Source organism: Erythrolamprus reginae, chromosome 1, assembly GCF_031021105.1.
Source record: "Erythrolamprus reginae isolate rEryReg1 chromosome 1, rEryReg1.hap1, whole genome shotgun sequence".
Classification (NCBI taxonomy): domain Eukaryota; kingdom Metazoa; phylum Chordata; class Lepidosauria; order Squamata; family Dipsadidae; genus Erythrolamprus; species Erythrolamprus reginae.
The window spans coordinates 113,742,976-113,765,983 of NC_091950.1; the positions used below are offsets into that span (position 1 = coordinate 113,742,976).

General features: G+C 35.6%; 2 protein-coding genes across 6 annotated transcripts in view; one reads left to right on the forward strand and one right to left on the reverse strand.

Annotated features, from left to right (window-relative positions):
* The window catches only part of KIF18A (kinesin family member 18A), a 57,255-nt gene extending 56,655 nt beyond the window's left edge, over nucleotides 1-600 (reverse strand). For 2 of the 3 annotated variants that reach the window (XM_070762035.1, XM_070762027.1), the window contains exon 1: nucleotides 262-352. The gene's annotated coding sequence lies outside the window, so the exon portion shown is untranslated. Of the gene's footprint in view, nucleotides 1-261 lie in introns of all 3 variants that reach the window. The other variant, XM_070762019.1, reaches the window with a different exon arrangement.
* A 4,868-nt stretch (nucleotides 601-5,468) lies between these two features.
* The window catches only part of METTL15 (methyltransferase 15, mitochondrial 12S rRNA N4-cytidine), an 84,391-nt gene continuing 66,851 nt past the window's right edge, over nucleotides 5,469-23,008 (forward strand). The window contains exons 1-3 of one of the 3 annotated variants that reach the window (XM_070762047.1): nucleotides 5,469-5,747; nucleotides 6,296-6,442; nucleotides 7,683-8,003. In XM_070762047.1, coding sequence (XP_070618148.1) covers nucleotides 6,419-6,442; nucleotides 7,683-8,003 — 345 coding nt within the window. In that variant the 5' untranslated portion in view covers nucleotides 5,469-5,747; nucleotides 6,296-6,418. The remainder of the gene's footprint in view (nucleotides 5,748-6,295; nucleotides 6,443-7,682; nucleotides 8,004-23,008) is intronic. The other 2 variants (XM_070762065.1, XM_070762056.1) reach the window with 2 other exon arrangements.

A 23,008-nucleotide genomic window follows, 5' to 3' on the forward strand; every position in this document is an offset into this window, starting at 1 on the left:
ATTAATAATCCTCGTAAATACGTAGGTTTTTTTTTTTCATTTTACAAGGAATTTATGCCACGCACCTGCCATCTTGCTCCGAAGGATTAAAAAACAGGGCCCATCCGGTAATTGCATAGAGCTCAATATATCCCTACCTACTTTAGCAACAGCTTATGTTTCAGCTACGTTAGCTGATCCGTTATATTTACTAAGAAAGTAGCTTTTAGGACTCATTTAGGTTCATCAGACTTCATTTTCGCGTAAATGTATATTACTCACCCAAACCTCCAGCGCCCTTTTTATCGACCGCCAGCTTGCTAAGGCGTCGCCGCCGCCTCGCTTTTGTTCAGCAAGTTACCAAATTCAAATATAAGCGGCTTGCAGCTCTCTTGCTTCTGATTGGCTTAGAACCAATAACGTCATAATTGCGCTGCTGTTAGGACGGGATATTTATTTTGGTCTAAACGAGGACCCCTCTTTTAACAGCTCCCAAAATAGGCTCGAGCCGTCTTTCGAGGAAAGGGAAAAACTAGGCTTCTGATCTCTATGGAAGGGAAGCTGAAAGGCAGAAGAGAGAGAAAACGGGGCTTTAGATCCCTCCGCCCCCCGTTTTTACTCAAGTAATCGGGGAGGACAAAGATCACTTTTAAAAGGAATAATAAAAAAGGTGCTGAAGAAGGCGATTTTTTTTGGCGGAACTGGGTGGAACAGACCAAATGAAAAAATTGAATGAAACAAGTTTGGGTTGCTGTCATTTCAATGTAATCATTCTATCTTTTCATTCGATGGCCAGATCACATAGAACAGTGTTTCCCAACCTTGGCAACTTGAAGATACAGTATTTGGACTTCAATTGCCAGAATTCTCCAGCCAGCGAATGCTGGCTGGGGAATTCTGGGAGTTGAAGTCCAAATATCTTCAAGTTGCCAAGGTTGGGAAACACTGACATAGAATATGGACTTTAGTGTATAAGAAGCAAAGACCAATTTTGTTTAGTGTATTCAAGTGGCATAATTGACCCTGCTATCCTAATTATATATTTTTATTGTATTTGTCAAACAAGTATAGAGTTATAGTTTGTATTAACAAAGTATAAGGAAGTGATAAAAAGGATAAGAGGACAGAAGGACAGGGACGACAGGCACAATAGTGCGTTTATGCACGCCCAATTCTTCCTAATTGCGATTCTGGCCAAACCATCTCACTGAATTCTTTTTACTCTGCATGTCTCTTTAAATGTAGATGACTTTAAGCGGTTTCTCTTCGGTCTGAATTGGTTTGCTCGCTAGTGTGCTGAAAGGCGGGGCTTTTCATCTACTATCCCTTTCTAAATTGAAGCACGTATAGGCTTGCCGATGCATTACGTGCGTTTTCATTTGGAAGCCGACACCCTTGAAGTTATGATTGTAAGGCTTCTGCAAGAGCACCGGAATCCAGAGTATGTGTTGTGTGACAGACACGTGCTTAATCTGAAGGGTACATTTATTACCCAAAAAAGAAAAAAAAAAGGAAGGAAAGCAACAGAGGAGCCATGTGAAGCATTGTGTGCATTAACTATTTATTTACTCAACTGCTTCTCAGCCGCTAATGGGTCCGCCGTCCTTTAGTTTATGGGTTATTCGCCATAATAAATATATATGTACCACACTTCCGATTACTCGAATTACTGTTGTCCTCGCTCTGAAGCAGTTCATAGGAAGTGGGAGAGAATATGATTAGGTGTAGTACAGTAGTGCAATAGGGGAGAATAGTCGCTATTTGTATGTAAGTAAATGGGACAGGGGTCAACACTTTTATTGAGTGGGTTTACAGTGAGTTTTGATACTAAAAATTAAACACAATTCATCATTGAAATTAAGCACAATCCATCATTAAAGACGATTCTTTAGCTGTCAGTCTCCAGAAGTATTGGAGCATATAAGGCTTAGATAGCATTTATTGATTGGTTGGTTGGTTGGTTGGTTGATTTTTTATGCCGCCCCTCTCCCAGGACTCGGGGCAGTTACAACATATAATAAAATAATGTATAACACTTTAGATTCAATTAATTAAATATAAAATCTAAAAACCCAAGCCATAAAAAGCAGTCATTCCCATTCAATCAACTTTCAGCACATTCATTGGCCAGGGGACAAGAATCTAATAGCCCCAAGCCTAGTGGCATAAATAGAATAGAATAGAATTTTATTGGCCAAATGTGATTGGACACACAAGGAATTTGTCTTGGTGCATATGCTCTCAGCTACATAAAAGAAAAAGATACATTTGTCAAGAATCATGTGGTACAACACTTAATGATTGTCATAGGGGTCAAATAAGCAATGAAGAAACAATATTAATAAAAATCAGGATACAAGCAACAAGTTACAGTCATATAGTCCTAAGTGGGAGGAAAAGTATGATAGGAATGATGAGAAAAACTAGTAGAATGGAAGTGCAGATTTAGTAAAAAGTCTGACAGTGTTGAGGGAATTATTTGTTTAGTAGAGTGATAGCGTTTGGGAAAAACTGTTCTTGTGTCTAGTTGTTTTGGTGTGCAGTGCTCTGAGTCTTAAGACTCTTGTTAAGTCTCTTGTGGAAGGCAAGGAGGGTGGGGCAGTACAAATCTCCCAGGGGAGTTGATTCCAGAGGGCCAGAACACCCAAAGAGAAGGCTCTTCCCCTAGGGCCCCCCAACCGATATTGCCTAGATGACAGGACCTGGAGAAGGCCAACTCGGTAGGACATGACCAGTCGCTGGGATTCATGTGGCAGAAGGCAGTCCCGTAGATATTCTGGCCCAATGCTATGTGGGGCTTTATAGGTCATAATCAACACTTGCATCCGGAAACCAATTGGCAGCCAATGCAGTCCGTGGAGTGTTAGAGACATATGTACATGTCTGGGCAAGCCCATGGCTGTTCGTGCGGCTGCGTTTTGCACATTTTGCAGTTTCAAAACACTCTTCAAAGGTAGCCCCATGTAGAGAGCATTGCAGTAGTCGAACCTTGAGGTGATAAGGGTGAGTGACTGAGTAAAGACTCCCTGTCCAAGTATTGGTAGTACAGTGGTACCTCGAGATACGAGTTTAATTCGTTCCGGACCTGCGCTCTTAAGTCGAGCAGCTCTTATCTCGAATGACTTTTCCCCATAGGAATTAATGTAAATAATTTTAATTGGTTCCAGCCCTCAAAAAACTCACAAAGTTAGTCTAAATTATGCAAAAAGACATTGCAAGAATAAATGTAACTTTACTTATTAATAAGATGATAAGCTGAGAGCTTTCCTTCCCTTCCTCTTTTTACCCAAAACAATCAACATGGCAAACTTTTATTTTTATTCATTAAACTGTAGTTATTTATTCAACTTCACTGCCACCCAATCCTGTAGAGGGAGGAAAGAAGGGAGGAAGGAAAAGGAAAGCAAGAAATGGAGGGAGGAAAGGAAGGAAGGAAAGAAAGGAAGGAAGGAAGAAAGGAAGAAAGAAAAGGTGAAGGGACAGGAACAGAGGAAGGAAGCAAGGAAACTTATGAAAGGGGAGAGTAACTTCACTGCCACCCAATCCTGTAGAGGGAGGAAAGAAGGGAGGAAGGAAAAGGAAAGCAAGAAATAGAGGAAGGGAAGGTAAAAGAGAGAAAGAAAAAGAGCAAGAAAGAAAGCAAGAAAGAGAGAAAGAAAGAAAATGAAAGAGAAATAAAAATAGAGAGGGAGAATGAAAGAAATGGAAGGAGGGAAGGAAGGAGAGAAAGCAAGAGAAAGAAAGAAAGAGAAAGAAAGAAAGAGAAAGAAAAAAGAATGAGAGAGCAAGAGAGAAAAAGAAAGAGAGAAAGAAAGAAAGAAAGAAAGGCAACTTCAAAGAAAGGCTCACTGAGCATCTCTCACTCTCTCTCTCTTTCTATCCCTCTCTCTTTCTCTCCCCCCTCTCCCCCCCTTTCCCTCTCTCTTTCTCTCTCTCCCTCTCTCTTTCTCTCCCCCCTCTCCCCCCTTTCCCTCTCCCCCCCCAGGCCGGCAGCGATGTTTTAAAACAGCCGCGCCGTTTGCGAGCTAACTCCTGAGGTGCGGAAGTTCGCCTTTGGCGTTTGGGCCACTCGGAATGTGAAATTCAAAACAGCGTTCGGATCCCCCCACCCCCAGCAGAAGCCAAGGACCCCCAGAGTGGGGCGGCAGGGGAGGCGACCGCCTCTCCACTCACCAAGTGCCGGGATACGAGCCGAGAAGAGCCGGGCTGGCTTACTTTCCTTCCTTCCCGCGCTGATGCAGAGCCACTCGAACAAAGCGTCACGCCCCCCTGACGCTTTTGGCGGCAAAAGAGCCCAGCGTCGCTTCGGAAGCCGCCGAAAGCATCAGAGGGGCGCGACGCTTTGTTCGAGTGGCTCTGCATCAGCGCGGGAAGGAAGGAAAGTAAGCCCGGCTCTTCTCGGCTCGTATCGCGGAGAGGGGCGGCATACAAATCCAAGTAATAAATAAAATAAAATAAAAAAAATGTCTCTCCTCTCCCAGCTCTTATCTCGAGTAGCTCTTAAGTCGAGCAGCTCTTATGTCGGGGTTCCACTGTATACAAGAAATATCCCTGTTTATATATGTGATATTGGTACTAATAATATCTCAGTCTCAGGAGAAGAGCGGCATAGAAATTGAATAAATAAATAATAAGAGAAATTTAGGACAGGGACAATAGGCACACTGGTGCACTTAAATGCACTCCTTATTTGATTGTAGATTCGTGAAATGAGGCTTAAGCATGTTTATAGGTTTTCTGTTAATGAGTGCCCTATTAGAACTGTTCTTATTCATGACACTGTCGAGGAGGGCTCCTCATAGAACATTGTTGCAGCTTTTGAATGGTCAGGCAAATTTAGAGAGAGAAAAGGAGGTTTGGTGCCTTTTATTTTTATCTTTGAAAATACTTACATACAATACTTATTTACAAGCAGTCATGAATATGAAATAATTTTCTTCATCAGCCCTTTTGCCCAGCATACGCATCATAGAATAAGTTATCATAATATTTCAGGGATCTTAAAGACTAATTAATACAGGGGCGAGTACAAGTGCACTAGAGTGCCTTCTGTCCCGTCCTATTGCTCTCCTATATCTCCTATACCTTTCTTCTATTCCTATATCTCTTCTTCTATTCTTTCATTGGTATGTTCTATTCCTATATCTTCTCTTCTATTCTTTCTTAGATATATTTTACTATGAGTATATCCTCTATAACCTTCATCACGTATTTTACTATGTGTATACCCACTAAAACCCTCATTGTGTATTGGACAAAATCAATCAATCAATAATATGTACTATCTGCTAGTCATAATTCTTTCACATATTGATTTGGGATGGCCAATATATATTTATTTCGGAGGCGAGTCCTACCGAATTGTTGGGAGTTCTTAATAGAAAAGCGCGCAGCTAAGTGTAATTTACAACCGGTGCGAAATTCAAGCAGGCGCGTTTATATTTTTGCCTGGCACTTTTTTCAAACGTGTGTGTAGAGGGGTCCAGAAACCAATAATGCCTCGCCCCATAACTTTAGGGTACCTTTCTTCCACTGAATCAAGAAACGCACAATATTTTATTTAGTTTGTTGCCCTTTGGGAAAGCGGAACTGAAAGCTGGCGAAGGTTTGTTGCAGGGGGAAGCCTTTTGGCAGCCCACCTCCCTCCGCCAGTTGCAAGGAAGAGCCTAACAGGCGGAAGCCCCGTCTAGCGCCTTGAGGACCACCATAGAATGATGTCTTCCTAAAACCTAGGACGGGTGAGACAGGCAATCGCTTGGGGAGAAAAGGTTCGTGGGTGTTCTTCAGACGCATACATTTCCAGTCCTAAAATAAAGTGTCCTTCTCTTCGGAGTCCTAATTGTAAAGGAAATGGCGATGATAGTCAGATACGGTATTCTCTCACCCCTTCCTTCCCTGATCTCCAGTGAATAACGTCAGCTCTCTCTCTCTCTTACGATAAAGCGTTGTTTTTTTGGTGAGCTTTTTCAAAGCACCTGCCAAATTAAAAGCTCCTTGCAAAAATACTGGAGGTACAGATTAATAAATGATAATTCCCCAAATAGTCTTAAGCCCAAAAAAGCTTTTCCTTCTCAGCTGTAATAAAAGTGTCAAACACATTTCTTAATTATGGGCCAAATGAGGCAATTTGGCAGTCACTCTGGACTTGAATGATGATGAGATTTGTGTGTTTTATGGGTTAAAAGCAGTTGACACAACAGTTGTATAACAGATAATAAACAAACTCATCTTCAAACGACTTAATTCAGTCAAATAGCAGATTTTTTTTCCTCTTCTTCCTCTGTCAACAAGTGACTCTTTCCAAATATCTTTTCAGCATCTTTTCACTTGGAATGCATTTCATGACCACATAACAGGATGACATTTAAAATGAATTCATGAAAAGCAAGAGGACTATTTATTGGTCCCTTACAAGTCTATTTCATTACTGTTCTTTTTCATGAATGTTTGGATGAGACAAATTGTAAGTATTTGCTCTATTGCAAATACTCTTTGTTGAAAATTTCTACGGAAGCTTGAATTTGCTTTATTGTAAAAGGCCTTGACTATGTCTAATTTTGTAATTTTTGCATGCTCTTTATTTTCCTTGGGAATAAATAAGTCAACTTCATTGATAGGGACATTACAAACTACCTATTGTGCATTTAAGGCAAAGTGAGAGGAAACTTCAAAACGATTGATTAAATTATATATATTTTAGGAATATAAGTTTTTCTTAGCTGATCCATTGAAGCTTGTTGGAGGAAGATTCCAGGTAGATTTTAAAAAAAAAGATATAAGATATGGATTTTTTAAAATCAGAAAGTGGAAGAGGTAACCATTAATTTTGTTTATTTTACAAGGGAATTTACTTTTTCCTTCATTTTTTATTTGTGACTTGCATTAATAAATATTGACCTCACAATTAATAATTCTTATGATTATATGTTGCCAAGTAATTGGCTGGAGACTACCATTATGATCTTGTCCTATTTGGCCAGGACTATAAAGCTGCTTAATATTATATATGGACTAGATAAGTGTTGGTCCTTTTCATCTACTAATAGGTGGCCATGACTATATTGCTTCTTAATCAATTATGTAATATATGGATCTCCTAATCTTTCATTCATAATATAATAGCATTAAAAAAAACAAAGCAAGTTAACACTCATGGTTTCCTCCTCCCCCCCCCATTTTTAGACAAGAACTCAGGATTTTTTTTGGGGGGGGGCAATTTTAATAATGATTTGGACTGCTTTTATGAAACCTATTAACAATTTTTTTAGGTAGGAAGTCAGTTATAAATGATAATAAATAAAATACAAGTAAAATAATAAATTTTTAAAAAACCATGCTGACAGAAGATTATCAGTGCACATATAAAAACACAAACATTACTAATAGAATACCTTGTGGAATAAAGAAGTTTTCAAAACTCTTCAAGGAAAGAATAATATAGCTGCAGAGTTCCTATAATTAAAAAAATATTGATAATCAAATGATATACTATATTTCAGTGTCCTTATGTAACTTTAAAATTGTGTCTGTAATTATTTGATTCTAATAAATTATTCCAATATGCTCTTTTTAATGAATGTAAATTTAAATAAAATGATTAGCAGCAGTAGTAAATAGCCTATGTAATGCTAGCACTAAAAGTCAGCTGTAACTTAATTGTGGTTTTGTATAAACTAATTTTGATTTCTGATGCTTTTTTTCAGATTGACACATGTACTAATTTGTTACTAGTATTTGCACCCTGTCCTTCAAGCAACTTTGTCTCCAACATGCATTGGCTTCCTTGTTTACAAAAAATCTGCAATCAATTTGCTTTGCATACTTCCATTCCAAATTGCTTAGGTATGTCAGTAAAATGCATACATTCTTCATTGACAAGTACATGTGAAGCTGAAAAGAAACCATTGCATTTCAGTATTAGTGAAAACTTACAGGATGAAATATGCAGTGAAGATAGTCAACAATTACATAAATCAGTTATGGTGGAAGAAGTTATTGAATTTTTATCACCCCAAAATGAACAGGTAAATATAAATGACAAATAATACAGACATTCTATTTTGTAACCTGACGTTTTAGGTTTTTGTACTGGATTGTTTTTTATATTATTTGTGTAACTTTTTTTTGCCATAAATGAAATGCATACATGTATATATGCCATTTTTTATTGAAACAATCTTGAGAAGATTCAATGATATTCTAAATTTTGAGCAATATCTACTAATTGATAAGAAATGTAAAGTTTACCTACAAAGTTTGGTATGGTTAGGATATGAAGAGTTGCCAAAATGCCCAGCAAGATCACCTTTGTAGGGAACTTCAAAAAAGATTAATCAAATCTGTCAAAGTAACCTTTGTCCTTTGTTCAAGTTGCAAGGAAGTATAAGAATCAAAGGCAAATTTACATCTAATCTTTAAGAAGTGATTTGGTTGTAACACTCTTCCCAAAGAGAAAATGAATTCTAGTTCTAAAACTGGCCTAGCCCTTTGTTGTCTAATGATAATGAAAAAGTAAATGAATTTATCCATGAACATAGCAGAAACTATCCCAGATAATCAGTATTTCTCTTCTGGTAGGATAAGATCTGCCTTATTGCCAGTAAAAGTAACATTTTTAACAAAGGTAGGTATTTAAATCTTATAGAATGTATCTCATAACATTTTGTTTAAAGGAATCATTCCCATGACTTTTTAAGAGTGAAATTCATATTAACTTTATTCAGAAAAACTACTTTGGTTTTTTTATATTTTTATCTATTGTTTTTGATTCAGTTGCTGTTGATATGTATACATGCTGCTCAGAATCTACTAACATTAGAGCGGTCGATATTGAGTGTAAAATAGATATTTTTGTTACTACAATTTCAACACAATGGGACTACAAAAAGTTTTTCCAAGCTTTTTTTTTTTTTTTACTATTTTACCATTATTTCATTATTTTTCCTTATGATCATGTTTTTGCCTTTAGCCAGTTGGCTTTTGTTTTATCGTATTCGCTTACCTTTGAAGTGATAATTGTTTGCATTTTTATAGTGGATTTGGAAAGTTGTATAGTGTAATAAACTTTTTTATTTGAAATGGGAAATAATCTTTTCAATTTGAATTCCTGGATAAACAACCATGTGTTTAAATTAAAATTTCCTTTATGAAAAAAAATATTTATTTTTGATATGTGTTCAGTCTTTTGATTAGGGACATTGTTGCTTCAAAATGTTAAATAGAATTTTTGTATCTTAATTTACAGTACAAAAAATGTAAATTCGAGCATAAAACCATATATTTCTTTGAAAAATTAAAGGGCTGATTCCATTTGTTTGTCAGGAATATGGCATTAGAAACATGTCAAAAACATGGTTTGACAGAAGTAAACTACATCAGATGTTCCAACTATAAATGAAAAGCTGAAGAAGTATGAATAATATGGTGATGTACCAGTATGACATAGCAAGGAAACAAATGAAAATAGGAAACATAATTTGATGAAGTGGTGATGAAATAGTATCTTCAGCAATATTCATGTAGTATTAATATACATAACATAAAATAGCAAATAGTATTGTAGAAAGCCACATAAGCATACATTTCAAAGCCACTGATGCCTGTAGCAGTTTTGTAAATGCTATGGAATTTTTAATAAATCAACCTTTGGTGAAGCTTTGTGTGCATTGATGCAGGAGATAAAGCCTTTCAGGAAAAGTTTATGTCAATTATTGTTGATGTTCAGGCATTTGAACCTGAAAAGATCAACAGCAGGATAAAAATCAAGTAAATAGCAGGAATTTTAGCTCCCATATAATTGGTAAAATAGTTTCAGAATAACTTTGGAATAATCATTGATAGATTTAACAATAGATTTATTGTTTATTTTTCAAAATATAATCTGAAAGTTTATTGGATTGCTTGAATGATGAAAGAGCATTTGCCCATTTTTCTTGATTTTACATGTAGGAAAACACTATTAGCAAACATGAATTTCCAGTTAGCGCTTATGTATTTTTCTATTACTTTAGAATATTTAACACTTTCCATTTCCTTCTGTGTAGTATTCTTTGAAGTGTGTTGTAAGAATGAGTCATATTGATTGTTTTTATTCTTTGTGACGTTCCTGTTGCAGTAAATTCGCAGAAAATTTCTGAAAACAGCACAAATATACCACATTATCTAAGGATTCTTTTTTTTTTTAGTATTTTAAGGTTTCTTAAAATACATTAAAATGTTCCATACTATTGTATTTATAAACTTTGTCAATATAAGGTTCTGCAATTGTGTAAATGTTTTGTGTTTATATCATACCTATAATTATATCTCTCCTTTATATGAAGTCATGGGAATGGAGGGATATGTCTTCTTCTTTCTTGATGGGAGAAATAAGTAAATGCAGGAACTGGTGATTTGTAGACCCTGGTGCTGAAATGTGACTCCTTACGCTGATCTTAACAATAGAGCTTGTACAGGGAGATACTTGTATTGAAATAATATAACCTTTATTTCAGTTTCAACATTGATGTTAATTGAATATTCAGTTTATGTGGTACCAAACCAAAATTTGATTGTAATATTTTTATGGACGTTAGAAACTCCAAACTAAATCATCAGGCAAAATATCCAGTTTTTGGAAGACTAGAAGAAAAGTGGGAAGAAAGTAAAAATGTTGAATGTTGTTTCCTTCTGCACCACTGAGTGTAAAGAGTCAACAACATTCTAAAATGTTGTGATTTGTAATGATTTCTGTAGCTTAACTTCAGCGGACATTCTTCTTTATGGCAACTTTCTCACTCTTTAATTTCTTTTATGTTCCACAGTTTATGTTGTAATTTTTTACTTAAGGAAGGTGTGCAACTTTTATCAAGAGGAATATTGTAAAGCATTTAATCTAAGGACCAGATCTCTTTTTTTGTGATACCAAGTTTGTTTGCTGGTATTACAGTGTATATCACATAACAAATTATAGTTTTTCATAGCTTGCTTATAATCCTATATTTTAATATGCAATACTTTAGGGTGACTCAGCTTCTAAATGATTTTGTGTACACTTTCTTTTTGTGGTAAAGCTATTTTTTTTAGCAAAAGTAGTCACAAGAAAATATTCTAACACATTTGAATGAAATACCAGTCCCAGAAGTAGTGATAGATATAGTTATACTCTTCCTCGTATTGACCAACTTTATAAATACTTGAATATTGGTTTATATAGTGTGATTCAGATTTTCAATTTCCTGTTACACCAAGTAGAACAAGATAGTTAAATGAAAGTAACTGATATATATTCCACTTTAGTTTAGTAGTTTTTAATAGTAGAATTAATTCAAGACTAGGAAAATATAACCAATTGTCCATATTGCACTGTTGAAAATGAATCCTGAACTGAAAGGACATATTAATTATATGTACACTCATACAACATACAAATTACTTGTATGATCATAACATAAATATGATGTAACGTGTTTCTTAAACTTAGTAGCCTGCAATGGGAAATCAAATAAAGAGAATTCAACTTTTCAAATTATGGAAAGGTCTTAATCCATAAAAAACTAATACGATTGGATGCTGTGATGAGTTGTGTGGAGCACAACTCTGAGAATTGAATGATTGCAGATTTTAAAAGATGAAATAATTTTTCTAGATTACTCTACTTTACACTTTTATCTGCATTGCTGAAAATCTTGGTAATTTGACGTTTCTGTGGGACAATTAGTAAATGAACATTTGACAAATAATAAAAGAGGAATCGGTTATAAAACATTATTTGTCACCTCAAACTTATAATAACAGAAAAGAATGTTTAAATTCATGGAAGACCAACTCTGGACAAAACTTAATCAATTTTTGTATTCCACGTGTCTCCTGTTTCTTTGAAACTTAGTAATTTAATGCTATAAAGTTGTCAATATTTTTTCTTAGTTGACTTGACTGAAAACATTATCAGGGTGAAATCTAGCTTGAGTTCAGTCCATCTTAAATTCCAGTCCATGACATTTTCTCAACAACAATGTGAAAGTTGTGTTCCCTTGCCAAATGGTGTAGTGGCTGAGATATTAAACTAAGAGCAGGAGATCTCAATTCAGATCTACTATCAGCTAAACTCAGTGATGATCTTGAGTCAATCCCTGTCTTTTAGTTCAATCTACTGCTCAGACTTATTGTTGTGGGACAAATTAAAGATGGTATTAGTTCATATAGTCTTGGACTTCCAGACAAAAATGGGATATGTGCACTTTTAGTGAGTGCCCCTATCTTGTGGAACACTCCCCTTCCCCCCAGTGTGGCAGGCATTTATCTTTTAGCTCCAGCATTGAGTGAAGGGAACCTATGGATAATTGTTGGGTCAACCTTGGAGATACCTAGACATGCCGGATATTTTAGTTTTAACTTTGAGTTTATAATTTTATGATTTGTAGTTTTATAAATTATGAAGTTTAAATTGATCAATAAAGGCCAAACTGGTAACTAGGAATATAAGAAAATCATAGAAAAGAAAGCTGTAAATGGTTTATCGCTTACAAATAAAAACATGTCATGAATTATATTACATATAACTAATTTTTACTAGTATTTTTACAAGCCTGAAGCTGCTTATAAACATCTAGTCCACCTGAAACATTTGTTGAAACAATAACAATACACTTTTATATATACAATTTTTTTTGAAACAGACCCAGAAATCTATTCTGTTTTCCCATTTCTATTTTTGTAGCAATATTACAGGATCCTACAACATCACTCTCAGCATTAAAGGTTGATGCAGTTTCAGTATTAAATACCATCATTCATCATCAATACTTTTGGTTGTGTAATCCTCATTTCATTCAGCAATTCTTCGGAATATAGTGGTGTGAACAAATAGTACAAACATTAATTTTTCAATCCTGATTTCAAGAGAAGTTCATAAAGATTGTTGGAATATTGCAAAATAAAACCCCAAATAAAAATCTTATTTTAAGTTTTATCTACCTGTAATGGTCTTCATATTCAATCAGATATTGTCATTTGATTTCAGCTTTATTTATCCCATCACACAGACGACTTCAACACAGAACAAGTCCCTTTTGTAGATCCAATAAGAAAACAATTTTCCAAGTCAGTCTCTTGATTTATCATTTGTATTTTCCTTTTGATTTTTAAAACTTCATTTTCTTTTGTACATCCAGTGAAGTATCCCTTCCCAAATTATTTCTTGGGCTGTCATTTGTAATTCCACTTTTTATTCTTTTTCTGTATTGTCAGATAAAATTTGTTCCAGATCTGCCACTCCTTGATAAATATCTTTTAGACATACTCTTTCCATAGAATTAAACATCATTACATATATTGTTGATATTTTAATAACTAATTTCTAATTCCATTCTTTTAAATTCTCCTATAATCTTTGCAGTCTCATAACATTTTGTGTTATTTTGTGAGTTCTGACATCAAGGTCAGGTTTTTATTTTTATTTTGCTTAGTATCTTTAGTCCCAGTTCTAAATCATAAGGTAAGTGTTCCTTGTTGCGATTGATCATAGTCACATTTCCCACAATAAGTTATTTATTTTCATAGTTAATTCTATAAATCATATATATAACACGTGATATATGTATATGTATCACATGTTTTTGCTGTGAATAAATTAACTGCCTTGAAATGGCCCTGGGTGGGGCCTAGAGGCAAAAAGGAACTGTGACGTTCCTTCAATATACCAGGGTAATCTGACAGAAAACACACACACACACACACACATACATATATATTGTTCATATCTATATATTGTTACAAACACACACACACACACACCAATTGTGGACCATTGATCTCTTTTTAACTTTCTTAGATCAGACTTTTTTTAAAAAAGCTTTTTGATGTTTAGATAATTAATGTTTCTATTGCTTAGAGTTGAAAATAAACATGCATATAAAGACTTCAAACCTGTTGGTCCAAAATCTCTGATAGTTTGAACATAGTTAATAAACCCATTTCAGAAGTGAACTTTGCAAACTTTATGTTCTTTAAAAGTCTCTGCCGTGGTTGCAAGTAAGATAAATGATCCCATAGTCTCCCAATTTTCAAACCCATGGAAAACAACTGTCTTTCACTCTTGCAAGGAATAACTGTTCTTATATGGAGAGGTTCCAAGGAACCAGCCTACCCTTAGTTCCTTAATCTTTGCTATGGTCATTAGCTTAGTTTGCATAGAGCTGTGTGTGTAGGTCTATGTGTATACATGTATTTGTATACACACAGAAATACACATTAAACAAAATTCTTAATGTTTTCTATCTCATATGATAAAAATGCAGGAGGGTTTCCCCCCCAGATTTTTTTTCTATCAAGAATGTAATAATGGCTCAGCATAGCTTATAGACCTGAATTTAGAAGTTTCAGAAAAGGATTTGGCTGGATTGAACCAAGAAATCTCACCCCTGGATTAAATCTTCTGTGCCATCCAACCTCCGAATATAGTCTATTATATCGTCTTTTTGGTTTTTCAGTTAAGCAGAAATGTGAGGCATCAAGAAAAGCTAAAAGCGGTTTTCTCTTTTATTGACTGTTTTAAGGTAATAGTGTGGAGATGGGAAGGGTCATGATGGTAAGAGAATTAAAAGATTGTTTGTCTTTTCCCATCCCTTTTAAAGGTTTAATTGGCCAAACAGGGATTATATGTCAATAATTCTTTTGCTGCAAATTAACCCACCCTATAAATAGCTTGTGGTGAACTCTCCAAGGTCCTGATAATGCCTAGTTCTATTGGGTCCAGATGTATTTTTCTTCTACTCTTGAATAACCAATTCATACATGGGGTACTCAGTATTACCTGACTATTTTATGATGGGATTGATCAGAAGTAGGCAAATTTAAGCAAAATATGTCCATCAAAAACCCTTGATTATTATGATTATATGTAATTTCCAGACTCAGTATTATTGGGGGAAAGATCAAAAGCAACATGAGAAAATATTATTTTACTGAAAGAGTAGTAGATCCTTGGAACAAACTTCCAGCAGACGTGGTAGATAAATCCACAGTAACTGAATTTAAACATGCCTGTGATAAACATATATCCATCCTAAGATAAAATACAGAAAATAGTATAAGGGCAGACTAGATGGACCAGGAGGTCTTTTTCTGCCGTCAGACTTCTATGTTTCTATGTTTCTATTATGATATTTGAATGGGAGAAAGATCAGTTTGAGCATTTTGATTTTATGTTATCTCTCCCCACCATGGCTATGGTGGAGAGAAATATATGCTCTGTATATGTTCACTTTTTTTTCTTTGTAATACATATATATACAAATACTTTATATACAAACACACATTTGTTTGCACATTAAATTTTTTTGAAGAGGCTTCAAATTTTCTCTTCTCTGGAATGTATGGCATTAACATTTTCAGTCTGTTTTCCTATTTTGCTTATCAATGTCATCACACTAACTTAACTCTAATTCTTTAAACATAATAATTGACCTATATTTTATCTTTTTTTAAAGAGATAATATACAATAAATCATTACCAAAGTATTGTCTAGAATGGATAAAGCCATATTCTTTCATCCCTAAAGCCATACAAATTCAGTAATCATATTGAAACAAAGCCAAAGAGGAATGTTGGTCAAACAAAAAGTTAAGAGCCCATGAGACAGTGCTACAAAACCAACTATGGCTAAAAGAAATATGGTTCTTGTAGCACTGGAGAATGTTAGGAAATAAGTTGGAAGTAATGCATGAAAAAGGAAAAGTATGGCAGCATTTTTCTTATTTAACAAGGTTTGGATCTGAAAACAATAACACCATTAATATAACAGAACAATTAAAACAAAATATCTAAAGAAATACTTCCATGGGATTGTCAATCAGTAATCTGAACTGACAACTGTATTTTAATTAAATTTGAGATTGTTACCAATTAGTCTATATCACTACAGGCTTCAAACTGCCTATGACTCAGTGTGCTGACTCATCCAGCAAAACTTTTCTTACCAAAGAAATATACAGGCACCCACAAGGATAAAAGATCAAAAGAAAAGCAGGTTCACTGACCTGTTTTCCCAGACCTTTCCACTAAACTTCAATTATCAGAAATGTGCAATGACTTTCTCTCTCCCACTTAATTTACACATTTTTTGGTCAGAATAATTGCACAAACATGACTGTTGTTACTAAAATGTAAACACTTCACTTTGACAATAAGAATTTTGCTTATAGCTTTTATTTTGCTTATGTCCAAAATAAAACCTAATAGCTTATTAATGTATTGTATATAGTTTGGAAATATTTTCAGTTATCTAAACCTAGCTTTTATATTTTATATTGCATTATTTTTGTTACCTCTTTATTGTATACCACACAGAGTTTCAGGATTGGGACAAACATTGTAAACAAATGAATAAAAATGACTCTGAGTATTTCTGTGCCCTTAAAAACATAGTTGTGTGGGATAATGAAAAAACATGGATTACATGAAGTTCACAAGATGTTGAAAGCACCGAATGTGATTTTTAAATTCAGTGATATGGTGGCATTTAGGACAGCTAGGGCCAATTTGAAAAGTGCCATAAAAAGAGCTAAGCAACCCCACTGAACTTATTTCAGGACCCAATGAACACCAGGCGTATGTAGCAAGGCATTTAGGCTATTACGGACAATAAAATGGCTCCATTATGTTGTAAGGGCAACATAGAGCTTTTAAATGAGAGGAACACGGTTTTTTTGGAAGATTCAAGGTATCAAATAACATACCTGCAAGGAAAGCTGTGCCCCATCCTGAAGAGTAAGTGCTTAGCTTTGATGTTACCTCTGTCCACAGAACATTGCAGAGAGTTAACATTCAGAAAGCAGCAGGTCCAGATAATATCCTTGGGCATGTTCTTATGACCTGCAGACAAGTTGGCTTGTGTTCTTATGGACATTTTCAATCTTTCATTGCAGCAAGCAGTGGTCCCATCATGTTTTAAGATGGGCATTATTTTGTCAGTGCCCCAAAAGTCTACAATTATGGGTCTTAATGATTACTGTCTGGTTGCACTTACATCCATCATTATGAAGTGTTATGAGAGGCTGATAAAGGACATTATTGTATCCAGTCTTCCTCTAACATTTAATTTGCTTACTGTCCAAATCACCCTACAGAGGATGCTATTTCTTATGTTCTCCATCTGAGCTTGGCACACTTAGACGAAAGAAATATTCATACATTTGTCGACTTGAATTCGGCATTTAACACAATCATTCCTCTGCACCTAGCATACAAACTGTGACTTTTAGGCTTTAATACTCCTTTGTGTAACTGGATTTTTAATTATTTATTGATTATTTATTTATATTATAATATCAATGCAGATCAAGCAACAATTATCCAAAACAAAAAACCCAAACCCTACCATGTCTATAATAATTACCTCCTTAAGGTCAAAGAGTTAAATAATATTTGTATGCTATTTACTTTTTTCTTGCCTCTTTAAATTCTCATTGTGGATTTGGACACCAAACCATTTTAGAATTAATCAATTTTTCATTCACAGATCTTTGAGGTACTTATCTTGGCAAACTCTCATAGTTTATCTTTGGTTTAGTTAAGATAGCCTTCCTACCTTTCTCTAGATTTAGAAAAGATGGGTCAATTCATTGAAGTAACACAGAAATAAAATACAATTTTATTTAGGAAGAAAACTGGAAATACTTTAAATGGCTTGTTAAAAAGATAAAATCAGTTTGTTTAGATATATTAAGAATGCAGGAAATTTTCCTCAGAGAATGTATCAATTTTATGTCACAATATTTAAATTGATTTTAAAATAGTGAAAAACTGTAATGTAAGTTCTGTTAAATATGTCCTTTATAACATACTAATGTTTGTATGAAGACCTCTTTTTGCATTGTTAATGACTTTTGACTGGTCTTTGTGTATGTATCCAAGTTTTGCTGAGTTGAGAGAAATATGAACTATTTTCATTCTTTCAGAGGATTATCACAACCCTATGAATGTGCCCTCTCATTTTTATAATTGATACGATTTATTTAATTAATGCTATGAAAAGTTATAGTTATGACTGCACATTCCCCATGGAGGAAGGAGTTAGCAGTCAGGATGGGTTGTACGTGCTCATCAGAGGCGGGACCGAGTCAGAGATATAAAAACAATGGATCCACTCATTGACCCCAGTTTTCCTGACTCGGCCTCACCAGAGCAGGACGTGGCAGCACAACCCATCCAACTTCTGACTCCTATATTTTATCTCTGTCTGTGAGTGTCCTTTCCCTTTAATTAGGCTAGATAGTTTATTTTTCAACCTCCTTTTAATCTGTCCGTGGTTGTGCCTACTGGGGAGGGCAATCAGACACAGCAGCCTGTTGGCCCAGCCTGTCGTTCAGGTGGGGGTAGAGTTCTAGGACTTCCCTCGTTGGCTTCGCTTCTCCTTCGGCTTTTAGAGCAGCTGCGGAAGCCTCTTGCCTGGCAAGCCTAAGCCATGTGAGGGATCCCAGCTGGTTACAGCCGGTTTACCCATTGCAATTCTTCCCCAACTAGGTCAGGCAGGTGAGGCCCCAGCAGTGTCACTTCAAGCCCCCAGGCTGGTTACAGCTTTTGGATGGTCAAGCGGTCTCTTTGTTTGTGGCATGATTCCTTGGATCACAACTTTGCCGACAGAGCCGCTGCAGAGTAGAGCAAGATCCTTGCCAGGACATTAGAATCGGCCTTAGGTCAGGAATTATCTCTACCCCTGGGGGCAGCCTCCAGGACCTTTCCTTCTCCCTTTCTAATCTCTATCTCTTCTCACTATGTCTGAGTCTGTGGCTACCACCGTCCCCAAGGCAGGGAGCAAAAGATCCAAAAAGTCCACCAGGCCTCAGCAAGAGGAGGCAGATACCATTTTCCTCATTTCTGACACTAGAGATAGCTCTACAACTGCTACCAGACCTGAGACACGTAGATACCGTGCCCTTCAAAAGACTCACGAGAGGGCAGCCAGAGCCCTCTCCACCACTTGGGAGCTGGTTCGATATCCCGAAGAAAACCCTATAGCTGGGTCATGGGATTCCCCGCCTCTAGCATAAAGCGTCTGGGGCCCGGCAGGTCTCCCCAACCAGAACCTGTTCCAGACCCAGCCTCGCCAGCCAGTATCTCTCCCACAGTAGTCATGGCCCCTCCTCTCTTACCTGCCATTTCCCCTCCCACCTCTTCCTGCTTGTTATACCTCTAGCTATGCAGCCAAGCATTTTACTTGTTTTCCCTACTGCCTGACCGCCTGACCACACTGTTCACCCATTTTGAGACTGTGAGAAATCACTACTACTAAATCCTTTTGCTAACACAGAACTGCCAATACAATACTCAGATTGAGGATTCTTTTTCCCCAAGTACATTATTTTACATTTGGAAACTTAAACTGCAGTTTCCATTGCTTTGACCACTTATCTAGTAAAGCTAAATCATTTGCCATATTACAGACACCTCCAGGAATATCAACCCTGTTGCACACTTTAGAGTCATCGGCAAATAGGCAAACTTCCCTACCAAACCTTCCCCTATGTCATTCACAAACATATTAAAAAGAATAGGACCCAAAACAGACCCTTCGGGCGGACCGCTTGTAACCAGTCTCTGCTTACAATACTCGCCGTTAACAACAACCCTCTGATATCTATGCTTCAGCCCATATTTAACATAGTGTATCACATTTAAAGTATTTCTAATTGAATCAGCAGTATAATAGATCAATATTATCTTTCTATGGTGTTAGTGAGGGAAATTGCTTTTGTTTAAAAAAAAAATTATATAATCACATTAGCTTGGTAAAAATAATATTTAAAACTTAAACCATAAGTTTCTGTTATTTTTACATTGCTTGCATTGATGTTTTTGCAAGAATTGTTTATAGTTCTATGACTTAAGACTGCAACTTTTTTTGTCCAGCACATACAAAATACAAAGAATTACATACCTTGCATTTAAAATGTATGGGTTGGATTGATATGCAAGCAAGCTATAGCACTAACTTGTTGAAAACAGCAAGTTAGTTAGCAGCTAGTCCTGACATACTGAATTTTATTTAGTTTTACCCCAACATAATGTGTGAAAAAGATTGCATTGAATAAATTAGAAATGATGCAGAAAACTAGTGATTGTATGACTGCATCTTTCTGGTATACAGTGTTCCCTCACTTTTCGCGGGGGATGCATTCCAAGACCGCCTGCGAAAGTCGAATTTCCGCGAAGTAGAGATGCGGAAGTAAATACACTATTTTTGGCTATGAACAGTATCACAAACCTTCCCTTAACACTTTAAACCCCTAAATTGCGATTTCCCATTCCCTTAGCAACCATTTAGATTATTACTCACCATGTTTATTTATTAAGGTTTATAAATTTTTTTTTATTAAAGGTGGACAAATGTTTGGTGATGACATATGACATCATCGGACAGGAAAAATCGTGGTATAGGAGAAAAAACCGCAAAGTATTTTTTAATTAATATTTTTGAAAAACCATGGCATAGACTTTTCGCGAAGTTCGAACCCGCGTTAATCGAGGGAACACTGTACATCATATTGATAAATGTTATGACCATCCTCGTTTTTATTTAGACTTTGAAACATATGACATTTTTTTAATGCTCTGTATGTTTCTTTTCTTTGAGATAATGAACATTCTATTCAAATGTTTGCAACTAAACTTCAAAAATTCTTTCTAAGTTGTATATTTTGTAATGAATTGAAGCAGTTGAGTTTATGTTTATCATAGAGAATAATATTTTAGCGTATAAAATGAAGAATATTGTACCGGTAAAACTCAAAAAAATAGAATTTTGTACAAAAGTTCATTTATTTCAGTAATGCAACTTAAAAGGTGAAACGTAATATATGAGAGAGACTCATTACCTGCAAGGCAAGATAGTTCAAGCCGTGATTTGTCATAATTGTGACAAATGGGGTACAGCTCATGAAAACCGTAAATCCTCCATCTCAGAAAATTAGAATGTTACATGCGATCAATAAAACAAGGATTAATATCGGACCTCTGAAAAGTATATGTACTCACTACTTTGTGTGGGTCCCTTTTGCAGCAATTACTTCCTCAATACGGTATGGCATGGACGTTATCAGCCTGTGGCACTGCTGAAGAGTTATGGAAGACCAGGATGCTTCAATAGTAGCCTTCAGCTCTTCTGCATGTCTCATGTCTCTCATCTTTCTCTTGGCAATGCATCATAGATTCTCTATGGGGTTCACGTCAGGTGAGTTTGCTGGCCAATCAAGCACAGTTATCCCATGGTCATTGAACGTATGATAATTTTGGTGCTATTGGCAGTGTGGGCAGGTGCCAAGTCCTGCTGGAAAATTGAAGTCAGCGCCCCCATAAAGCTCATCTGCGGAAGGAAGCATGAAGTGCTCCAAAATCTCCTGATAGACAGCTGCATTGACGCTGAACTTAATGAAGCACAGTGGACCAACACCAGCAGATGACATGGCTCCCCAAATCAACATACACTTTGGAAACTTCACACTGGACTTCAAGCATCTTGCTGTGTGTGCCTTTCCATTCTTCCTCCATACTCTGGGTGTTTGGTTTCAAAATGAGATGCAAAAGTTTCCACAGTCTGTGTTGATTTGGAAAGACAGGAGACAGAACAATGCTTTATTGATCACATGTAATTTTCTGAGATGGAACTTTTGGGATTTTCATGAATGTACCCTATAATGTACCCTATAATGTACCCAATTATGACAAATCACAGCTTGAACTATCTTGCCTTGCATGTAGTGAGTCTCTCATATACAGTATTATGTTTCACCTTTTAAGTTGCATTGCTTAAATAAATGAACTTTTGCACAACATTCTAATTTTTTGAGTTTCACCTGTATATGTGGGCTAAACACTGAATAATGATTACTGTGTAGCAGTTGAATATTTAATTTGTTTAATTAAATCAACCTTCGATATTGTAGCCTTTAATCCAAACCAGCACGTCCTAACAAAGAAATGTAAAATGATCTCATGCGTGTGAAATAAGATATTGGAAGTAGAACTTACCTCATAAATTTGAAAGACTAGATAAGTTCCCTCCTGTTCTCTGGCTTTTAATGTACCAAAAGAAAGAACAGCATCTTTATACCACATAAAAAGATTATTATATACACTTTAGAAATTGAATGTGAAATTGGTGCTATTTACACAGACAGCTATGTTTGAAATAAAGCTGCTTTGTTAAAAAGAAATATAGCTGTACAGTATTTTGATGATAAATCTAAGGCAGTTAGCTTCAAAGCAAAGCTAATTCCTTAATATGTCTTTTAAGAATTTCTGTAAAAGATGTCACCAAAAGAATTATGTGGTATATTCTTCTTTTGACTGCACGTCTCACCTTAGAAACCTCTGTTCATTTGGGAATGTTTTTTTTAAAAAAAATCCAATTTATGGGTTTGAAAACTTGTATATTTTATAGCATAGAGCCTTTATTATTTTTTGCCTCCTGTATTGTAAAACTGCATTGCTTCATTTTTTATTGTTCTTTAGCCTTTCAGTATTTTTATTAGATTCCTTGTTATTATTAAGTTACCATATACTGATAAATAAATAAAGGAAGTTTAATCTCCATAGATATCTGTGGCATAGATCTGTGGCAAAAAATAATCATCTTATTTTTTCTTAGAAGTTTGGAATACTGTTCTTTTTGTACAACTGTCCTTACATAAATATAAATCACAATAAGTTCTGCTCTTTAATTATGTATCAGTGTATTGTATCTGCATCCAAGATGAGAATATGAGCATCTTGAATTACAGTGTACCAGAGATCATTAAATCTTCTTTACTTGGTGTTTGGAAGCATTACATTTCTAACAACTGGAAAAAAAAACCCTACTATACATGTACTGTTCAATTCATTGCAGCTTTGTTTGCTCTACTGATTACTTATTTTTAAATGTGTAGCTACTTTTCTAATACCTTGGAAAACAAGTGGCAATGGGAATGAACAAATCAATGAATAAATGGTGACATCTTGCTGTTTTAAACTTCTGTGGTATTCTATCAAATGTGCGATACTTATGAACAT